Source organism: Eptatretus burgeri, chromosome 9 (genome assembly GCF_056783735.1).
Source record: "Eptatretus burgeri isolate ZD-2024b chromosome 9, Ebu_testis_v1, whole genome shotgun sequence".
Taxonomy (NCBI): Eukaryota; Metazoa; Chordata; class Myxini; order Myxiniformes; family Myxinidae; genus Eptatretus; species Eptatretus burgeri.
Genome location: NC_140969.1, coordinates 17,681,504 through 17,703,893, shown reverse-complemented (window position 1 = coordinate 17,703,893; position 22,390 = coordinate 17,681,504). Strand labels below are relative to the sequence as shown.

Below are 22,390 nucleotides of genomic sequence, written 5' to 3'. Positions count from 1 at the left end.
ACCTTCTTTCACCCCCTCCCAAATCCTTCAGAATTTTACAGTTTTTCTAACTTGGAGTTTCCTTCTTCATGCATGCACGTTTTGCGTTCCATTTCGGTCTGTTCCATCCTGATCCGTTCAGTCTGCTACCTCTTCCACGAGCCTCGCCTATGTATACATACAAAAACAAATAAAATAAAATAAATTCACAAAACGCAAAACTGAAATAGATGGCCATTATTATTTTTTTTAACTCACTTGTCTTCAGGGTGTGTGCAAGGATGAATTATGCCATTCATATCCAAGTAAAGGTTGTCAAATTCCACATCATTCGGGTTTGGCTTGGTGGTATCCACGGGAACAGTCACATCATTTACTTTCCGAGGCTGGAAAAACAGAAATAAAAGATGAGTGGTTCAGATGAAAAGCAAAACAAAACGAAAGCAAATGTAGCAGAATGGAGAGGGTGTTTAAAATAATAATAATTTTAAAAACAAAAATACATTTTAAAAGGAGAATAAATTAAAAAAATTCATACATTTGCCATTTGACATCAATTCAAGACTCATCACCCATGCAGAGCAATTCTCCTAAATATAACCCACTGAGACAAGGATTTCAAATTGTAATATCAGAAATGCATTTAACACCAATGTAAAAGGCAGTGCAAGCCTGTGACAATGAGTCATTCTAATTTTTCAATGAATGACTTGGAACGATGGATGATGCCCAGTCAGCCGCTGGCTTCTTAGGCCAGGCTTGGGACGTGGACGGCTCAGGAGAGGTAATGGTTGATGGTGAGGAATTAGGAGTTCAAGAGACTAGATTTAAGCCAACACAGAATGTACAACAAGGGGAGCAGGAGTGAGGACAAAACAGTGGGGAACAGAGACAAGAGATCTGTGGAAGGGAGAGGGATGGGGTGGGGTACACAGGGTACACAAGATGAACACTATAGGGACTTTCAGGAGGGAAAGCAGGGAATTTGAAGGTGGGTTTGGGGTGGATTAACAGGGGTAGAAAAGATCGAGGATTTGGAGGGGGGACTTTAAGAGATGGTGGTGAACAGCTGTTTTGAAAACCTGGAGGGAAGAGTGGGATTGAAGAGAGTGTGGGAGTTTGTTCTGAAGGTGGGAAAAACAAGAGGAACTCGAGGGGGCGCACTCGGTAGAGTGCAAAACCTCCGCCGTCAATACTGCTGGGTCACTTAAGTGAACCTGATATCCTATTCATTGCAGGTCAAAATGGATCAGACTCTACTGAACCACGAATGAAGAAACTAAACTAGATCGATGCGCATGTAGAAATGCCCAAAAAAAAAAAAAAAAAAAAAAAAAAAATCGAAAATTTTTTGAAAAAAAAGTTGCAAAATTTCTATTTTTTTTTCTCTAACAAATTTTTTTTTTTGGGGGGGGGTTGGAAATCATTTAAAACATGTAGAAATGCAAAAAAAAGGATTCAAATGTTTTTCAACTAAAATCGAAATTTTTTTGAAAAAAAAGTTGCAAAATTGTGTTTTTTTTTCTGCAACAAATCATTTTTTGGGTTGGAAATCACTTAAAACATGTAGAAATGCAAAAACAAAAATTCAAATATTTTTTCAAAATGGCCACCAGAGCGGACATATTGGACTTTGGACCAAGTCCAAAATCTAATGGCATGATCCTTGGACCATACCTAATCCCCTCCACCAAGTTTCGTTGAAATCCGTCCAGGAGTTTTTCCATAATACTGTTCACAAACAAACAAACAAATAAACCAATGTCACCCGCAGGGTGACCTGTATCTTGCCAAAAGGTGACCACGTGTGACTTCTTTAAGGTCACACTGAAGTGAACAGAGCTGCTATCCACCAGGAGCGACTCCTTGAGGAATATCTGCCTACGAGAGATTCCGATGAGAATCGTTCTACAGAGTAACCATGAAAAATATGCGTTTGCCTCATAACGTCACCAAATGACGTCATAATGTCTCAAGCTTAACATATCTAGAAAGCACTCATCCAGGTGTTCAATTTGAGGAACTACACGATATGGTTCCTAAAACTTGAAAATTTGACCTTGGGGTCAAATATGTTTGACCTGAGGCGCTAACCATGAAGGTCAAGGCCAATCGCCACCAAAAATTAATCAGCTGAGCGCCCGATCATGAACTATATTCCCATGAAGTTTCAAGACGATCCGATCAAAATTACTCAAAAAATAAGGGTTTCGTCGACTCCCCTGATTTGCGACAAAGTGACCTTGACCTTCAAAATTTTATGCGCTGAAAGGGACCTCTATAGGCCTCTGATATGCGAAGTTACAAAAACTTCCAATGATAACTGTGCTCTGCAGAATTTTTTATACGTGGTTACAGACAAACAAACAAAAAAATAAAATAAAAAATATACAAGCTGACTAACATATCTTGCAAAAACTTCGTTTTGGCAAGATAACAAACAAACAAACACACAGGGGTGAAAACAGTAACCTCCGTCCATCTTTGATGGCGGAGGTTAATGAAAGAGTGAAGGTGAGCAGTGATTCATGATTTTGGTAGTTTTACCAGAAGGGGGGTTGCCATTATTTAATGGCAACCCACTTCTGGTAAAATCTATCTACACTCTGCTGTGCAGTACATTCATAAGCCTTTACAAAGTAGCTCATATTATTATTTGTGAGCGTTTTCATAACTACCAAGGCTGAAAAAGCAAAGACACTAGAACAGATTGATAAAGTATAAATCGGGAGATCGTTAAAACGCCAAATTGTACTTCTTCTTCGCATTTTTTCCACCAACTGAACACAATCAATGCTGAAGTCATTACATCGATTTAAATTTCCAATATGAGGAAGTCACATTGTCTCTGGGTATTAGGCTTTGTTTAATTCACCATGTAAGTTCTGAGGGAGCATGCAGCATATCAAATGATCATGTAACATGTGGTGGAGTTTCAATTTCCTCGATTGAATGGTTTTCGATGAAGGCTCTTATCACTAGAACTGCCACTATACAATTGCTGGCAGTGATGACCGGGTATAGTACCAAGATATCCCTCTTTGATCGCACATCTGACCCATTAATTCCTCTTTATTCAATTGAATTCAGAATGGGATTAAAAATACATATTAAATTCAAATCAAGTGGAATACCAAATAAAATCGGTTTAATGCATTGGAGTCATCAGAAGGAACCAAAACAAGCAAAAAGCAAAGATGAAGTCATCAGGAGGAACCTGGATAGGATTCAGGTTTTAACTGCTGCTCTACCCTCAAACCCATCCAGGCACAGCCAAGTGAACATTAAAAAAAAAAAAAAGTAAGTAAATAAAACACCAAAAAGAACACAGATTGATGCAGCAGTTCAGGAGAAATTTTTTTCACTGTTCCCCTTCAATCCAATATGGCTGGCAAACCATGTGACCTATGAATTATTCAAACTTGGGGAACATGTGTGTGAAGTTTCCCCTCGATCTGTTCAGTCATTCGAGTAGTTTTTAAACGTTTTTCGGTAAATGTAAAAGCGCTGCCAATCCTTGTGACTACCGCATTATATGTATTGAACTTTTTGTTCCTCATGGAGAGGCGGTCATACCTATAAAGTTTGTCCTTGATATGTTCAGCCATTTCAGCAAAGATTTTTCAAGGTGTATATATATATATATATATATATATATATATATATATATATATATATATATATATATATATATATATATATATATATATTTATATATATATATATATATATATATATATATATATATATATATATATATATATGCACCGGGCGTAGTGGCGTGCGCCTGTAATCCGGCTACTCGGAGGCTTGGGTTGGAGGATCGCTTGAGGACGGGAGCCCCGCACTGGGCTGCGCTATGAGAGGGTGTAGGGCAGCCTGGAATCATGGTGAAACCCAATCCTTATCCCTGTGTCGTAAGAGGCGACCAGGGTTGCGTCAGGAAGGGCATCCGGCGTAAAACCTATGCCAAATCAGTATGCGGACCATAACGGATGATCCGCTGTGGCGACCCCGAACGGGAGCAGCCGAAAGACGAACAACAACATATATATATATATATATATGTATATATATATATATATATATATGTATATATATATATATATATATATATATATATATATATATATATATATATATACATACATACATACATACATATACATACACATAGTGTTATGGCTGTGGAAATTCGCATTACACCATAAACGGCCCTCAGGTGAGATATCTGTAGGTACATATGTAGTTTGCCCAAACCCATTGTATAGAGGGATTTTATGTGATCCATCCAGGCTACGACGCTTTGAGTTAGTCGTTTTTCTTTTTCTATCTTTTATTTCAAACAAACAGCATCTCAACAACCACTCTATCCCCATCACAGCACCAACCACGCCACCTCCACCATCTACGCTACCACATCTTCGCCACTACGTCCGCTTCCGAACGGCAAACAAATGCGCCAAGGAGGGAACTGCGAGGATTTCCCCGCGATCTTCCCCGCGCTTTGGAGTGGAGGAGGGGTGATGCAGGTCAAATGTCAGAGGTCATGTAAGGAGGGGTCTCATTTTGGGGGAATAATTCTCCGGCCCAGAGCCAAAAACCGACTCCCCCGGCCCCCGCATGGGGCGGGGTGGAGGGAGAGCATGAGGGAACGCCCTTTTCGGGAACCCTCTCGAAGGAAGGTAGAGCCGAGAACGGGGCGGGGCGAAGGGCGGAGCCCCGCACTATAAAAGACGAAAACGGGCGGGGCGCTTGGGCGCCTCTTCCTCTTCCGCCTCTTCTCGTCTTGGCTGGTGGTCTGGTCTGGTCTTCAGTTGGTCGAGTTGGTACGAGAGTCTGGTCCTCGAGGGAAGAGGTCCTGTCCCCGTGGCTTGGCGAGCAGCCCTGTCACGAAGGCACGGACGGGAGACACGGCAGCGCCCGTTTGACTCTCCATCCTGCTTCACGTAAGGGGTTCGTAGTGGGTGCAACATCCCGGTAATCGGAACCGTTAAGGTCGACGATAACACCGCTCGGTTATCACTGAAGCACGGAACGGACCGCTTAAGTGGCTCATGTCCGGAGTCGGCCTGTGGCGTGGTACGATCGCCCGGTCAACCATTCGCGCAGGTACTTAGGTAGATCGAATTTGGTGAGCAACCCTATCCTGCGCGGGTGGGCAATTGGCACGATCGTGGTGAGGTTAAATCCCCACCCGTGACTAGCTCCCGGCGTTGTTCTGAGAGGGTCATGACTGAATTGTCCGTCCGGTGGGCGACGTGCCGCGATTAGAGTTTCGTGGCCGTTCGCACGCCGGCGGGCGCGAATTCGCAACAATATATATATATATATATATATATATATATATATATATATATATATATATATATATATATATATATATATATATATATATATATATATATATATATATACATTGTTGTGGTTACCAAATTCGCAAACCACCATTCAGGTCCCTTAGGTGAGATATCTCGGTAAGTACATGTGTAGTTAGGCCCAAACCCGTTGTCTAGTGGGAATACATGTCATTTATGCGTGCTGCGACTCTTCAGGATAGCCGTTTTTCTTTTACTATCTTTATTTTGGACCAACCGCCATTGTTACCACCACCAGTCACAACATCAACCACCAACCACAACGCCGCTTCACCACAACCGCCACGACCTTCCCGTCACACCTCGCAACCGTCGCATCGCCACCGTTCTTGCGCCGCTTGTGGGTACCGGTGTTGGACTCGTGCAGGGCGCGCGCCGAACAGCGTGTACAAAACCACGGATTTTCCACTTCAAAAACGGATCAAAAACGACACACGCCCACTTTTGTTCCGTCCAATCGGTGAGCGAGGGGCGATTTGGCCCCGCCCCCAGGGCGTTGGAGGGTGATCGATATATGCAAATTTATGGATCAAAAAGCATTCACGCCCACTTTTTCTCGGGCCAATAGGGAGCGAGGTGAAAGGTCGAAGGGAGGGGGTCAGAGATGAGAGAGCGAAGCCACGGGGCTGATATAAGCGAGCGCGTTCGTCAGTCGTCAGAACAGAGAGTTAAGACTTCGCGGGCGGTGGAGTTGGGAAGAAGGAGCAAAAAAAGGAGCTGGTTGTCGTCGTGTGCGTTGGAGTCGGAGCGGAGGGGATGGAGCTGTGGAGAGGCGGCGAGGGCAGACGAAGGGGTGCTCGCGTCGTGCAGGGAGCTGCACCCCAGGGAGGCCGACAGCGCGACCTGGCCGAGGTGGAGACGCTCGTCGCGGGACTCGAGGCAGAGTAGGAATCCTCTATACCCCGAGCATCAGCAACCCCCTCCTGTTTCCCCCCCCGCGCTGAGATAGTGCGACCAAGGGGGCCCCTTTCCCACCCCCTACCAGACACTGCCCGCAAGGCCCGCGGAGTTGAGGCACCATCGCCGCTCCGCGTCTCATCACCAGACGGGTAGGCCCGACCCGGTCTCGGCCTCAGGCCCGCCTCATCCTTGAGGGTTCTCTGTTCTTTTTCTTGGTTTTGGGTATGTGTTGTCGGCGCTGTCTGTGAAGTAAAAGTAAAAGTGTTGCCGTGTGCTCGCGTAATCGGTATTAGATCTGCATTGTCGCATTTGCTTTTTGTGTAAATTGCATTGTGTTTTTCTTTTCTGTGTGCTTTTGGTGGAATTGAATATGTGTGCTTTCCGTTCGTCGCGAATAAATGTGCTTTGTGTTGAACTGTTTCCCGCTTCGCTTCGTCATTTCTTTCATTGAATCCTCATCTTGCTTCACGTAAAGGGTTGGTAGTGGGCTGAATACGCCCGATAATTAATCGAACCGTCGAGGTCGACGAATAACACCGCTCGGTTATCCCGATAGTACGGAACGGGTCGCTTAAGTGGCCCGTGTCCGAAGTCGACCTGCGGCGAGGTGCGATCGCCCGGTCTACCCTCCGCGTGGGTACTTAGGTAGGTCGAATTTGGCGAGCAACCCTATCCCACGCGGGGGCTGATTGGCTCGATCGCGGTGAGACCGAAAGGTCCACCCGTGACTGGTTCCCGGCGTTAGTCCGAGAGGGTCACAACTGGATTGTCCGTCCGGTGGGCGACGTGCCGCGATTCGAGTTACGTGGCCGTCAGCACGCCGGCGGGCGCGAACCCGTAACAATATATTGTATGATCAGACGCACATTCTGACTTATGGTGAGCATCACCACGGATTATTATGTCTCACACGGTAAAACTTTATAATCCGCAAAGAACAGCAGTCCGTCTGCCACCCAGACGATTTTTCCCACTAATGCAAGCCATTAAACCAGAAGGCATGTGATGCAATCAGGGGGTAAATCGAAACATGTGGAGTGCGACGAGCACTCCCCCAATCTCAATTGGACATAGTCCGACACCAAAACGTCACCTCCAATCCGGAGGCCTCGGCCCAGCGACTATCAAACATACAAAGATTACATGGTCAACATCAGTTAAACATCAAGTAGAGCCGCCTATCCGGATTCAGGCTCATTTGCCCTCATCAGGACGGCATCGCGATAATATCCAACTAATGATGACCACAATCGTCGTTTTAACATCAGACGCACCTCCTGACTGCTATGGTGAGCATCGCCACAGATTATGTCTCGTGCGGTAAAACCGCATAATCTGCAAAGAACGATGTCCAATGGAGATCGGGGGAGTGCTCGTCACACTCCACACATTTCAATATATATATATATATAATTTATAGATACATACATACATATATATATATATATATATATATATATATATATATATATATATATATATATATATAAAAATTACTAAAACTCTCATCTTGTATGTATGGCCCCGAAATACAGCCAAAACGGTACACGATAGCTCAAAAAATTTTGGGCCACCTTACTCACCATTCGCCTGCGATGTGCAGTATCAAGTTTCGCTCAAATCGGGCAACGCAAAAAATTATTGAAAAAATCAATTCCCGATTCAGTCAAGTACTCTTCGGGAGAATTTGATCAATGTAAACAACCTCAGCGGTATAGTTCGCTGGAGCTATATCTTTTTATTTCTTCTTGAAATGAATTTTTTTTTTTTTTTCATCAACCGCTGTCACAACGGGAACCCAACAGGTTCACGGGTTGTCTAGTATATAATATACATGACTGATGACGTCATAATTTTTTTTGTTGATCCTCAAAAATTTTCATACTAATCGGATGTCGCATTCTACGTATGCAATCTTTACGTCATAACGAAGGCACCTATGACATCATTAAAAAAAAAAAAATCACATTCCCATGGGGAGTACTTGACAAATGCTAAGTTTCACTTATTTTCCATGGAGCGGTTTCAGAGATAGAGGTCCAACATTTTTCCTGTTTTCCAACATGTCTGCCATGCCACATGACCTATGACATCATAGTTATGATGAGAACATTCTACATGCATAGTCGCCCCTCTGGTAAAAATTGTGTAAATCTGACAAGTGATTGCAGAGAAAAGGGAATTACAACATTCAGACACGTACATACGTACGTACGTACGTTCTTCGTATGCACATATGGGACAGATTGCTTAAGCCCGCTTTTTGCTTCACAAGCGTGGGCTAATGGCAGGGTGAGACTGAGAAATTTGCCAGGATTGAAAAACCAACATCAAAAAAAAAAAAGAATGAAGTTGTTCTTCCCCACCCCCCCCCCCCCCCGTTCCCTTTATAAAGGGGTGATGTCCGATGGCACCAAGCTTCTGCTCTGCGTTGGCCACGATACTCCTCCACCTCCCTCTGTCACCCAGGCAACTCCCTCCACTCGCCAAACACCCCTACTTTACGCATATTCCTCCTCACACAATCCTCCCGTCTCAACCCGTGGTCAACCTCTTTTCCTCCTATCCACTCTCTGCCATTTTCTCTTCCCCCAGCTGCACCAAGTGTCCAGCCCAAGTCACCAGCATTTCACCAATCTCGATATGCACACCAATCTCCTCCCTCAGTTCATCAATCCTCCTTCTATCCACTCCATTCACGTCTGCAATCCTCCTGACCCAGTTGTTCTTGCAAATCTGCAGCCTTAGTTGTTTTGTCTCCATTAGTGCCACCTCTCCAGGCCATGAAGGTCTGCTGGCGTGACACACATCAGAACCTTCCCTTAAATTTTCTTGATATCTTTCTGTGTCATTACTCCCTCCACCATCCTCCACGCATTCGCACCCACCTGAATCCTCCTCCGCACCTCTGCCTCGGACTTACCATCCCCGGTCACTATTCCTCCCAGATACTCAAACCTATTCCCCTGTCTGATCTCCTTCCCCACCAACCTGATATCCATTTGTTTTCTATGCTGCCCGACCCACATCACCTCAGTCTTCTCCATAATCATCTTCAGCCCATGCTTCGCAAATGCTTCCTTCCACTCCCCGAATACTTCCTGCATCTCCGGGCCACTCTCCACCACAACATCCTCCCCATACTAGCCTCAAGCTCACCTTCCTGCTTACCAGCTCCATCACAATGATAAACATGGGTGGGCTGAGAGTGCTTCCTTGCTTCAAACCGATGTTCACGCTGAACGCCTCAGATTTCCCAGGACCAACCAAAACTCTTCCCTTTGTTCCCTTGTACAACCATTCAACTTATCAGACTTGCTTCTGGCACTATCATCCCTCTCAGTGTCACCATGAGCATCTCTCTCTGGACAGTGTTGTAGGCCTTCTCCAGGACCACAAATCCCAATGCCATCCCACCTTGCACCTCCAACCTGTTCTCCACCAGCTGTCTCAGGGTGAACATTCCATCTGTAATCCCCCTACCCTTTCTAAACCCCTGCTGCTCTTCTCTGATCTCCATCACCAAACTCTTCCTTATCTGTCCAGAATCCTTTCTAGGAGCTTCATTACAAGACTTTGGAGTGTAATGCCCCTGTACATCACCCTTCCTCTTCCATATCGGCACAATTAACCTCATCTTCCAATCCTTCGACCCATATAGGCACAATTAACCTCATCTTCCAATCCTTCGACCCATATAGGCACAATTAACCTCATCTTCCAATCCTTCGACCCATATAGGCACAATTAACCTCATCTTCCAATCCTTCGAAATTGAACCCTCACTCGTACATGTATTCAACAGCCTCTTCATCCAACGAACTCGGACTTCTTCCGCTGCAATTACTATCTCAGTACGTACCTCATCAATGCCTGGCACTCTTCCCTTATTCATCCTTTTTCAATGCCGTCTGCACTTCCTCCTCTGTGATTGCCTCCAACTCCACTTTCCCCTCTACATAACACAGTAGCTCCAGTTCACCATTGCTTCCTTCGTGGTTCAACAGCTCTTTGAAATCTTTCCCACACTTTAAATATTGCCCCCCTTTCTGTGACGAGCCCCCACCCCAACCACCATCGATAATCACTACCCCACTCCCTTCCCTTCATGTCCTTACCATGAGCCAATTTGTACATCTTCCTCCCACCATACTCTTCCAACTTGTTGCACACAAACTCTTCCATATTAATCCTCACCTTATCCACCGCTCTCTGCTTTCTTCTTCTGCCCATACAGGTGCAGTGAGTGACCTGCAACGGGCTGCTGCCCCCCCGATCGTTGATCTTCCCTATCCTCTTCAAAACCTCCTTTTCACCAACTGCCTTCGCTTCATCCTCCTTCCACCATACCTGGTTGCTCTCCCTCAACAATGTACCCCTTCCTGACATCCTTCCCACAAACCTGCAATTCCTGGAAACGCCTCTCCGTACTGCTCCATAATAAAGACCAATATAAAATCCTTCACACAAGAGTGATGCAGCTGCTGTTTGGCTGACAGTTAGTTGAGGTACTATACAATGTAACGAAGAGCCATCTCCAAAAAGGAAGAGGGTTTTCAAGAGCATCCGAGGTTGTTCATCAGAAAGTCGGTAGTCTTCCTTTGTCGGGATGGTAGGGGAACTCCATAAGTTTAACACAACACAAGTCCAGAAAAAATAAATACATAAATAAAATAGAACAGCGCACTGCCGTTGTCAGATATGCCTCCGCCCACAATATTATTGAAGGCTTCAATGTTAAAAAAAAAAAATACACATCTATGGCTGCTGAACAATTTGACCGATGACATCATCATCCCCAGCCCCCATACAATATACAATCAGAGATGCCAACTTTTGGAAATCAGAATTAGGGAGGATTTGCAACCGACACCAAATAATGTGCGCGAAGCGCACAACTCGAGCGCGGAGCGCTCGACCCTTGCGGCGGGGTCCAGGGCCCGCCTTAGGGCCCTGGAAGCTCTGGGGTTCTAGACGCTCTCTAGTGCCCTCTGAGCCCTATTTTGGAGCATTTAACATGTTAAGAATTCCCACTTTTTGAACAAAAAAGGGGAAAATTGTGCACTTTTTAATGTTACATGTATGTTAATATTAGTAAGTTAGGGGACAATCAAAGATTAACAAAAAGCACAAAAGAAGCAATATTTTTCTTACCTTACTGGCTGGTACTACTGCTGCTTGCTTTTTCCATGGCAGCTTTGCTGAGTGACAGCTGTGTGGCTCTTTTAGCCCTTCTGATTATGTCTTTGCTGTATTCTCTCTGGTAGCAAGGGGTGCTATGAGCTAGTTTTCAATTAAGAGAGCTTCCAGGGTTTTGACACTCAAATTGGGACGAAATTCAGTATGATTCTTCCGTACAAGACTGAGTGCCCGCTCACATGATGCGTTCGAATGAGGAATGACCAAGATTCCCTTCATCACTTTGCTCAAATTAGGATACTTCTTGGCACCAGTGCAGGGATCTGTGAGCTGTGAAATCCGATGCCACTGCTCATCCACTCTCACTGTCTCAGTAGCAATTGTAGCTATGGAGGCGTCTGCCTGGTAGTGAGCGAATTCACTCTCAAGACTGTCTATGTCACTATCACCGCCACTGAACAGACAGGGGAATTTCTTGATGAAAAACTCCACACAGTCAAACCCCACTTCTTGGTGTAGCTTAACATCCAGCACCTGAGCATGCTTGGCTAATTCATCATCTAGCGGCCAGGTTTTGAAGATGTAATTGCAGGCTTTCACATAATATGAGCGAACTGCACTGAAGAAACCTTGGATGTCTGACTCACTCAGAGTGAAGGTGGATTTCTTGAGACTCCTTTGTTCCCTTATATACAGTTTGGCAACGTTCCCAATCATGAGGTCCTCATCATTCTTCTGATGATTTCTGTCAGAGAAGGGTACATTTACCAGAGCAACCGATGACACCGATGGTTTCAAAAACCGTACGAAGATATCTTTCAGAAGACCATTCAATTCTCTGTGCAGGAGATGAATACAGGGTTCGTCTCTTTGGAGCAGAAGATTCCCCTTCTCAAAAAGCTTGTTAGCATATCGAAGGAAGAAACAATAGTTTTGTTTGTGGAGACAAGAACATCCTGTTGACACGTTTTTCTCTAGATTCCTGCACAGTGTTTGAGGAAGATGCGCTTTTAGTTGTAGAACTCGTAGTACACTTAGCCGCAGGGCGATCACACTTGCGTTTACTGCCAGCAGAAGAGGTCAGACTCGTAGTACCAGATCCAATTTTACGTTTGAGGAGAGAGCTTGAGGTAGGTGCAGCCAAGGAAGAAGACCTCTGATTCGAAGATTTTGCTGAGTTTCTATCAAGTGATTTGGCAAAAGCAGAACTTAACTTGGGTCCTTCTTTGCCTGTAGATGGGACTATCACAGTCTTTCTCGACTCTGAAGGGATCTGCTTTGTAGATGAACGTGATGAAGGGCCGGTGATGCTACCTGCTCTCAGCATTGGTTTTGGTGCTGTCCCTGCTGTCTTCTTCGCAGCAGATACTGCAGTGGTAGTGGTGAATGCTGCTCCACTAGTGCTTGATCCTCCAGTGCCAGTACTGGCAGTAGATACAGTGCCGTCCTTCTTGCTCGTTGTTAGAGTCTTGGCTACAGTTAGTTGCATTTTTCTTCGTACTTCTTCTTTGAAGAAGAGGCGAAGTGGCTCCCACTGTTCAATCAGCCTGTCTAGGCACTTACAGCCACCTTGTTGCGACATGCTTCAGAATCTTGTGTGTCGGAGCATCACAGAGTTCTTGCAGTGCTTTCACTCCTTTGACGCGTTTACTACTTTTGTCCAAGTAGTAGTAAATAATCGATGAGAAAGTCATCTAATTCAATGGGTAAGGCCTGAGCTGCCTTCTTGGCCGTATTGTGCATCATATGGCAAGGGCATCCCATGATGTAGCACTCTGGATTTTGTTTGTGGATATAAGCAGCGACTCCTTTGTGCTTGCCCACCATGACAGAGGCATTATCAGCACAAAAGGAAACACAATTTCCCAACGGAATTTTCCTGTCACTGAACTCATGATCAAGCAGTTTGAAAATGTTTTCTCCAGTGGAATCTTGTTTGCACGCAGGCAAACTTAGCAAACCTTGCTTCACAATCCCAGCACTGTTGTCATAGTACGAAATCAGGACAGGATATAGCTGGGCCTCACCACTGTCATTGCTACCGTCTGTAGCTAGGCTAAATGGAGCTAGTCTAGCAATATCGGCAATAGATGAAGCAGTAACATTTGACAACTCACCAATTATTGCTGAAGTTTTTGTTCTTGCACATCCATACTTTGAAGCAACTTTTGAATCTGGAAACATCTTTTGAAATAGAGGTCCAGCATGATCTGAGACTGATATGGGCAAGTTATGTTCCACAATAAATACACTAAAGAGAAGTTCCGCTCGGGTAACATCCTCTTCCTCGCTTGTCCCTTGTTTGGCGAAATAATTCAGAAGTGTACTGGTACTCGTGCTCGAAGATCTCTCCTTTGCAATGTCTGTGTGCCGTTTGCTTCCAACGTGCTTCCGAATATCATCGCGACCTCCGTGCTCAACTGAAATATCAACGCTGCATACTGTACAATACGCATGATGAATTCCTCTTTCAGACTTTCGAATACACGGGTATTGGAGACTGTATTCGGTCTTGTACTTCTGAGACCATTTCTTGGTCTTCGTAAGCTTCTTTTCTGCCATTTCGTAATCAACATCGAGGGCTTGAAGCATCGGTAACTTCGAAGTCGATGTTCCACAGCTGCAGCGCGACTCGTAGAACTCTAGCGGCTGTTAAACACCGCACGGTGGTCGCGACCGCCGGGCTGGTACGGGGCCTAGCTGCATGCAGTGAGCGTATCGAATGCATATACACTGTGCATACATACCGCATGCACTAAATCTCAGTGCATGATCGCATAAGCGAGATCCAGACCGAATGTTTCGCTGCTCCTCATTTGAATTTGCAATTTTTTACGTACAATTTGGTAGCAGCGAACGTTATGGAGTTACCACATGCTATACGTAGCAGACGATGCTTTTCATTCAATTCTCATACTAGTACATTCTGATTGGTGAACAGTGCAAAAATATCAAAATTTCGGGAGGATAAGGATAGTGATCGTAAGGGCGGGAGTTTGGGTGAATTTTCGGAAGCCTCCCGATGAAATCGGGAGGGTTGGCATCTGTGATATAGCCCAAGATGATCCTCAAAAGTTTTTATACTGATCAGATAAAACGTTCAGCGTATGCAATAATGTCACAACGAAGCCACCTATGACATCATGAAACTAGAACGGCACTCGGTAGAGCGTAAACCTTTGCCAGGTAATACCTGATCCACGAGAACATATCGGGAACAATACATATTTGAAATATCATGCTGTAGTCCGATACAGTACAAAATCGTTTTTGGCCCGATCTCTCAATGGGGAAGAATCACTTTAAAAATTAAATAATTCTCGTATCCAGATCCGGATTCGGATCTTCATCAAAATCGAATCAATTTGTCCTTGTGACACACCCAACCTGTCCACAAAGTTTCATCCAAATCCGTCCACAAGTTTTTTGAGATATCCTGCACAAACAGACAGAAAGGGGTGAAAACATAACCTCCTTCACCTTCGGTGGCGGAGGTAATAATCACTTCGTCTTTGCTGGGAAGCTCAATGTTGGATGCTTTGGCTTGAACCTCAACAATAATTGCAAAAATGGACAAATATACAATAATTCCAACATGTCTGAAAAGGACTCCACCTTCAACTTCCAGTTTACATTTCACAAAACTTTTCTCACTCTCCTGTGGCCATCCATCACACAGGCAGATGCCTAGCCCATCCCCATCTCTTAGGGATAGGGCACTCCAGACACCCAGCCGAAGGGACCGCCCCAGGTCAACTGGAGGAGATCGCCGCCTGGTGGACGAAAGACACCTCAGCACCACCCCGCCACATACCGCTTCGTGTGGTTTTAATTTTTTGCGGCGTGAAGTGTTTTTAATGGTGTCCGGAGTGCAAATCCTGCCACCAACCTCCTAGGAAAGATAGCCCACGACAGGTGGAAGTCCACAGACGTAGTTGGGCACCAGATTATAGATGGCCGTTGACTCACAAGGAGCTCCTCCACCCTTCGACAGGTTTTGATTTTAGTCCTGCTGAGTATCCATATCTATACACCCTCGTCACCAGGAGAACCTAGTGCAGGGAGCCGGTTTAATCACAGACACTCGACTGTGTGTAAATGATCCACCACTCAAATCGGGATTTTGCACGTTTCAGGTGACCTTGAGTTGACGTTTGACTATTAATAAAACAGTCCTCTCAACTTCACAGAGTGAGGTCTTTAATGCTTACAACGGGCCTCTTCATTCATAACGTAGCACAAGTCTGCGGGGGTCGCATCGTTGGCAGAGAGCGTGCCCGTGCCGCTGATGCAATGCCCCCCCCCTGCAGGTTAGATCAGGAGTCTGTAATTTGTTCAAGGTGCCGACGATTGCTCGCCTACTCTTCATGAAGGACACCGTGGGGTCTCTAAGGTCTACATCAGGAAAAATAAAAAAATAAAAATAAAAAAGAGTAATTCGACAGCGCGCAGTCAACGGGAATGTCCACTCTCCACTCTCCCGCACAAACACTTGAGTATTGACATATTTGACCCTTGACCTTTATCATATCTGGCCCAAAATCTAATCAGTTAATTGCCCTGTCTTACTTTAACCTTTGTCCCAAGTTTGATGAAATTCTGTCCAATATTTCTTGAGTTAGGGTGTAAGCAGTGAAATTTCAGTTTGATCTTGACCTTTATCACATCTGTCACAAAATCTAATCACTTAATTGCCCTGTCTTACTTTACCTTTTTACCAAGTTTGATGAAATTCTACAATTTGTTTGTTGTTATCGCGTAAACGAAAATCCGGACGGACGGACAACCCAGAAACATAATGTTCAGCGACGCATATCTATCTATAATTCCAACAGTGTGTGTGGTGTGTGGTGGTGGTGTGTGTGTGGTGTGTGTGGTGTGTGTGGTGTGTGTGGTGTGTGTGGTGTGTGTGGGGGTGTGTGTGTGTGGTGTGTGTGGTGTGTGTGGTGTGTGTGGTGTGTGTGGTGTGTGTGGCGTGTGTGGTGTGTGTGGTGTGTGTGGTCTGTGTGGTGTGTGTGGTGTGTGTGGTGTGTGTGGTGTGTGTGGTGTGTGTGGTGTGTGTGGTGTGTGTGGTGTGTGTGGTGTGTGTGGTGTGTGTGGTGTGTGTGGTGTGTGTGGTGTGTGTGGTGTGTGTGGTGTGTGTGGTGTGTGTGGTGTGTGTGGTGTGTGCGGTGTGTGCGGTGTGTGTGTGTGTGTGGTGTGTGGTGTGTGTGGTGTGTGTGGTGTGTGTGGTGTGTGTGTGGTGTGTGTGGTGTGTGTGGTGTGTGTGTGGTGTGTGGTGTGTGTGGTGTGTGTGGTGTGTGTGGTGTGTGTGGTGTGTGTGGTGTGTGTGGTGTGTGTGGTGTGTGTGGTGTGTGTGGTGTGTGTGGTGTGTGTGGTGTGTGTGGTGTGTGTGGTGTGTGTGGTGTGTGTGGTGTGTGTGGTGTGCCTGGTGTGGGTCCTGTGGTGTGTGTGGTGTGTGTGGTGTGAGTGGTGTGTGTGGTGTGTGTGGTGTGTGTGGTGTGTGTGGTGTGAGTGGTGTGTGTGGTGAGTGTGGTGTGTGTGGTGTGTGTGGTGTGTGTGGGGGGAGTGGTGAGTGTGGTATGAGTGGTGTGTGCCGTGTGAGTGGTGTGTGTAGTGTGTGTGGTGTGTGTGGTGTGTGAAGTGTGTGTGGGGTGTGTGGTGTGTGTGTGTGGTGTGTGTGTGTGTGGTGTGTGTGGTGTGTGTGGTGTGTGTGGTGTGTGTGGTGTGAGTGGGGCGTGTGGTCAGTGTGTGGTGTGAGTGGTGTGTGGTGTGTGGTGTGTGTGTGTGTGTGTGTGTGTGTGTGTGTGTGTGTGTGTGTGTGTGTGTGTGTGTGTGTGTGTGTGTGTGTGTGTGTGTGTGTGTGTGTGTGTGTGTGTGTGTGTGTGTGTGTGTGTGTGGGTGTGTGGGTGTGTGTGTGAGTGTGTGTGTGTGTGTGTGAGTGTGTGGGTGTGTGGGTGTGTGGGTGTGTGGGTGTGTGGGTGTGTGGGTGTGTGGGTGTGTGGGTGTGTGGGTGTGTGGGTGTGTGGGTGTGTGGGTGTGTGGGTGTGTGACCGCTGTTTCTCGACAACCACTGGTCCGATCTAATTGAAACTTGCCAGCTATATTGCTGGGGACCTGAGTATGTCTTTTCAAGGTTTGATATTAATCGGACAAGTGCTTCCCAAGTTATGGCCATTTATTTACCAAACCAATAACAGGACACGGCGCTGCGTAGGCGTGGCCTGTGTTTTTTTTGTGACACGTGGTTTGAAATTGTTTTTTTTTTTTTTGCACGTATGGCCACGCACGTAGGGCAACGGCTTCTCTTTGCGTTGACATTGCGAAAAGGCAAAATACGTTGGCGCTCATTGAATAATTGGCCATTAAAACTAAATTGCGAATAATCGTAACTGCGATATACGAACTTCCGGATAGTGACGACTTAATGTATTCTTTCTCGATTTTTAACTTACTGTATTTTCTCGATTTCTTTACTTTCTCGATAAATTCTAGAGAGATAAACACAATGCCCCAATCCAGTCGTTTACGAGAGCGAAGGAACGAAGCTGCGCGTCGTGCACGCGCAATGTAATCTGACGAAGCACGAGCTGCTCGCTTGACACGCGACGCTACGCGCGTGACAAGGCGTCGTGCAGTAGAAATGGATGAAGAACGAGCTGCTCGCTTGGCAGACAACACTGGACGCGAGACAAGGCGTCGTGCTGCTGAAATGGATGAACAAGCTGTTCGCTTGGCAGACAACACTGGACGCGAGGAAAGGCGTTGTGCAGAAGAAATGGATGAAGATGAGGTACTCGCTTGGCAGACAACACTGAACGCGAGGCAAGGCGTCATGCAGAAGAAACGGATGAAGAACGAGCTGCTCGCTTGGTAGACAACACTAAACGCGAGGCAAGGCGTCGTGCAGAAGAAACGGATGAAGACAGAGCTGCTCGCTTGGCAGACAACACTGAATGCGAGGCAAGGCGTCGTGCAGAAGAAATCCCTGACCAGCGAGAAGACCAGCAAGTAAGGGATGTCCTGTGCCATCAGGACGTACACCGTGCGAGACTAGAGCAGGCTTACCATGAGAATGGCAACCTTGCTCGATATGATGACACCGATTTCTTCCGAGAGGAACTTCATGTTGAGTACAGGCATGTGTTGAGCAGGACCTCATCGATCTATAATTCCAGGTGTGTGCGTGTGTGTGTGTGTGTGTGTGTGTGTGTGTGTGTGTGTGTGTGTGTGTGTGTGTGTGTGTGTGTGTGTGTGTGTGTGTGTGTGTGTGTGTGTGTGTGTGTGTGTGTGTGTGTGTGTGACCGCTGTTTCTCGACAACCACTGGTCCGATCCAATTGAAACTTGCCAGCTATATTATTGGGGACCTGAGAATGTGCCTTTTCAAGGTTTAATATTAATCGGACAAGTGCTTCTCAAGTTCTGGCCATTTATTTACCAACCAATGACAAGACACGTTGCTGCGGCCATTTATTTACCAAACCAATGACAAGACACGTTGCTGCGTAGGCCGGTGCGCGGCCGGATGATGTCACAGGCCGTGCCGGTTACGATAGGGATCGGTGCCTAAGTTACCATGGTGTAGGAGTGGCAATTGTCAATGGCAGTGAATGTCATGGCAAGCAAAGACAGGGAGGTAAACTTGATTTTAATTAACTCTGTGTGTGTGGAAGTATCACAGCAGTTCTTACTTCAATGAAAGCGAGAATTCGTGGAATGCATGTGAACATTCCGTACGGGCACGCACCACTTCCGGATCGTGATAACTTACTGTATTCTAATAATTTTTCGATTTCTTATCCGCATTTATTGATAAACACAATGTCCCAATGCAGTCATCGTTTACGAGAGCGAAGGAATGGACTGTGTTGTTGTTTGAAAGTTTTTTTTTTTTTTAAATTTGGTTTGCACATAGGGGCACGTGAGAGCGAAGGAACGGCCTGTGAGGTTGTTTGAAAGTTTTTTTTATTTGGTTTGCACATACGGGCACGTGAGAGCGAAGGAATGACTGTGTGGTTGTTTGAAAGGTTTTTTTTTAATTTGGTTTGCACGTAGGGGCACGTGAGAGCGAAGGAACGGCCTGTGAGGTTGTTTGAAAGTTTTTATTTTTTATTTGGTTTGCACGTACGGGCACGTGAGAGCGAAGGAATGACCTGTGAAGTTGTTTGAAAGTTTTTTTTTTAAATTTGGTTTGCACGTAGGGGCACGTGAGAGCGAAGGAACAGCCTGTGTAGTTTGAAAGTTTTTTTTTCAATTTTTTATTTGGTTTGCACGTTGGGGCACGTGAGAGCGAAGGAACGGCCTGTGAGGTTGTTTGAAAGTTTTTATTTTTTATTTGGTTTGCACATACGGGCACATGAGAGCGAAGGAACGGCCTGTGTGTTTGTTTGAAAGCTTTTTTAAAATTTGGTTTGCACATTGGGGCACGTGAGAGCGAAGGAATGGCCTGTGTGGTTGTTTGAAAGCTTTTTTTAATTTGGTTTGCACATTGGGGCACGTGAGAGCGAAGGAACGGCCTGTGTGGTTGTTTGAAAGTTTTTTTTTTATTTGGTTTGCACGTACGGGCACGTGAGAGCGAAGGAACGGCCTGTGCAGTTGTTTCTGGCTCGCGGTTTTAATTTTGTACGTACTAGTATAAAAAAATGTCGGTAAACGTCACCTGTCACGGCCAGGTAAGCTCGAGCTTGTTTCACCGGCCGATTCCCAAAATGTATTGAAGGACAGACAGAGATCCTGTTTAAACGAGCAATCGATGACAAATACAATGTTCACGTCCTCCTGGTCTCACCTGCATCTCGTCCTGTAGTAAGTTAAACCATTGCACGATGTGCTAAGCGACTGAGAAATTCGATCGAAAGTGTCATTTCAAACACCGAGAGAACGAGCACTCAGAAGTCGAACAAACTGACGTGCTAGCCGAGGGAGGCCTTCGGGCCTAGTGTGCCGTTTCATCGCAGTTTCGGCTCAAACTGTATTTAAATAGACACAACGACGAAGGAATAACAAAAAAACCCCCCATAAAAACACACAAACCTTCTCCTCCACACAGGTAACAACGATCGAAGGATACTTTCTGCTTAGCCATCGAAAGAAGGCTGGGACTCCCATGGAGACAAGAAGGTGTCGGATTCCACAGGACAGTAAATGGCACTGTATCACCTTCCGTGCTCTTACATTAGAAAAAAACAACTAATGATTATTATTTACTCGCCCAAAGGCGTCAATCGTTAAGTAAACGCTGCTGTGAAGTCGGTTGCTTTACGAAGGGGGTATATTTAAAAAAAAAAAAAAAAGGTAAAAAGCAGACCGATTTGTGGGCTATACTTTATACACCGCCGCACGTCACGAACCGTTAGCATTGCATTTCCCGACGTTGGTCACGCGCTGTTTCCTCGTGCACGCGGTGCCCAGTCACGTGGTCGTGCATTTTCTGGGTAATCGTGAAAATCAGGGTGTGTGTGGTGTGTGGTGTGCGGTGTGCGGTGTGTTCCGTTAACAAGAATGGACTGCACCCGGTAGAGCGCGTACTTCCACCACGCTGTACGTCGTTTTTCACTCCATCTTCCAGTGGTGAAGAATCGCTGAGAAAAATTTTTAAACAAACATTCTCGTATCCGGATCCAGATCTTCACCCAAATCGAATCGATTCGTCCTGGTCACGAACCACCAAACCTGTCAAACCACCAAACCTGTCAAACCACCAAACCTGTCAAACCACCAAACCTGTCAAACCACCAAACCTGTCAAACCACCCAACCTGTCAAACCACCCAACCTGTCAAACCACCAAACCTGTCAAACCACCCAACCTGTCAAACCACCAAACCTGTCAAACCACCCAACCTGTCAAACCACCCAACCTGTCAAACCACCAAACCTGTCAAACCACCCAACCTGTCAAACCACCCAACCTGTCAAACCACCAAACCTGTCAAACCACCCAACCTGTCAAACCACCCAACCTGTCAAACCACCAAACCTGTCAAACCACCCAACCTGTCAAACCACCCAACCTGTAAAACCACCAAACCTGTAAAACCACCCAACCTGTCAAACCACCCAACCTGTAAAACCACCAAACCTGTCAAACCACCAAACCTGTCAAACCACCCAACCTGTCAAACCACCCAACCTGTCAAACCACCAAACCTGTCAAACCACCAAACCTGTCAAACCACCAAACCTGTCAAACCACCAAACCTGTCAAACCACCCAACCTGTCAAACCACCCAACCTGTCAAAGCACCAAACCTGTCAAACCACCCAACCTGTCAAACCACGCAACCTGGCAAACCACCAAACCTGTCAAACCACCCAACCAGTCAAACCACCAAACCTGTCAAACCACCCAACCTGTCAAACCACCCAACCTGTAAAACCACCAAACCTGTAAAACCACCCAACCTGTCAAACCACCCAACCTGTAAAACCACCAAACCTGTCAAACCACCAAACCTGTCAAACCACCAAATCTGTCAAACCACCCAACCTGTCAAACCACCCAACCTGTCAAACCACCCAACCTGTTAAACCACCCAACCTGTCAAACCACCAAACCTGTCAAACCACCCAACCTGTCAAACCACCCAACCTGTCAAACCACCAAACCTGTCAAACCACCCAAGCTGTAAAACCACCCAACCTGTCAAACCACCCAACCTGTCAAACCACCAAACCTGTCAAAACACCCAACCTGTCAAACCACCCAACCTGTCAAACCACCAAACCTGTCAAACCACCCAACCTGTAAAACCACCCAACCTGTCAAACCACCAAACCTGTAAAACCACCCAACCTGTAAAACCACCCAACCTGTAAAACCACCCAACCTGTCAAACCACCCAACCTGTCAAACCACCAAACCTGTAAAACCACCCAACCTGTAAAACCACCCAACCTGTAAAACCACCCAACCTGTAAAACCACCAAACCTGTCAAACCACCCAACCTGTAAAACCACCCAACCTGTAAAACCACCCAACCTGTCAAACCAC

The 22,390-nt window shown here is 45.9% G+C and overlaps 1 protein-coding gene across 1 annotated transcript in view; it reads right to left on the bottom strand.

The window, feature by feature from the left end:
• The window catches only part of LOC147019634 (5'-3' exoribonuclease 2-like), a 164,248-nt gene extending 143,589 nt beyond the window's left edge, over positions 1 to 20,659 (bottom strand). The window contains exons 1-2 of the mRNA XM_085893760.1: positions 20,431 to 20,659; positions 238 to 365 (exon numbers count right to left, since the gene is read on the bottom strand). Coding sequence (XP_085749886.1) covers positions 238 to 365; positions 20,431 to 20,505 — 203 coding nt within the window. The 5' untranslated portion in view covers positions 20,506 to 20,659. The remainder of the gene's footprint in view (positions 1 to 237; positions 366 to 20,430) is intronic.
• Positions 20,660 to 22,390: the final 1,731 nt, after the last annotated feature.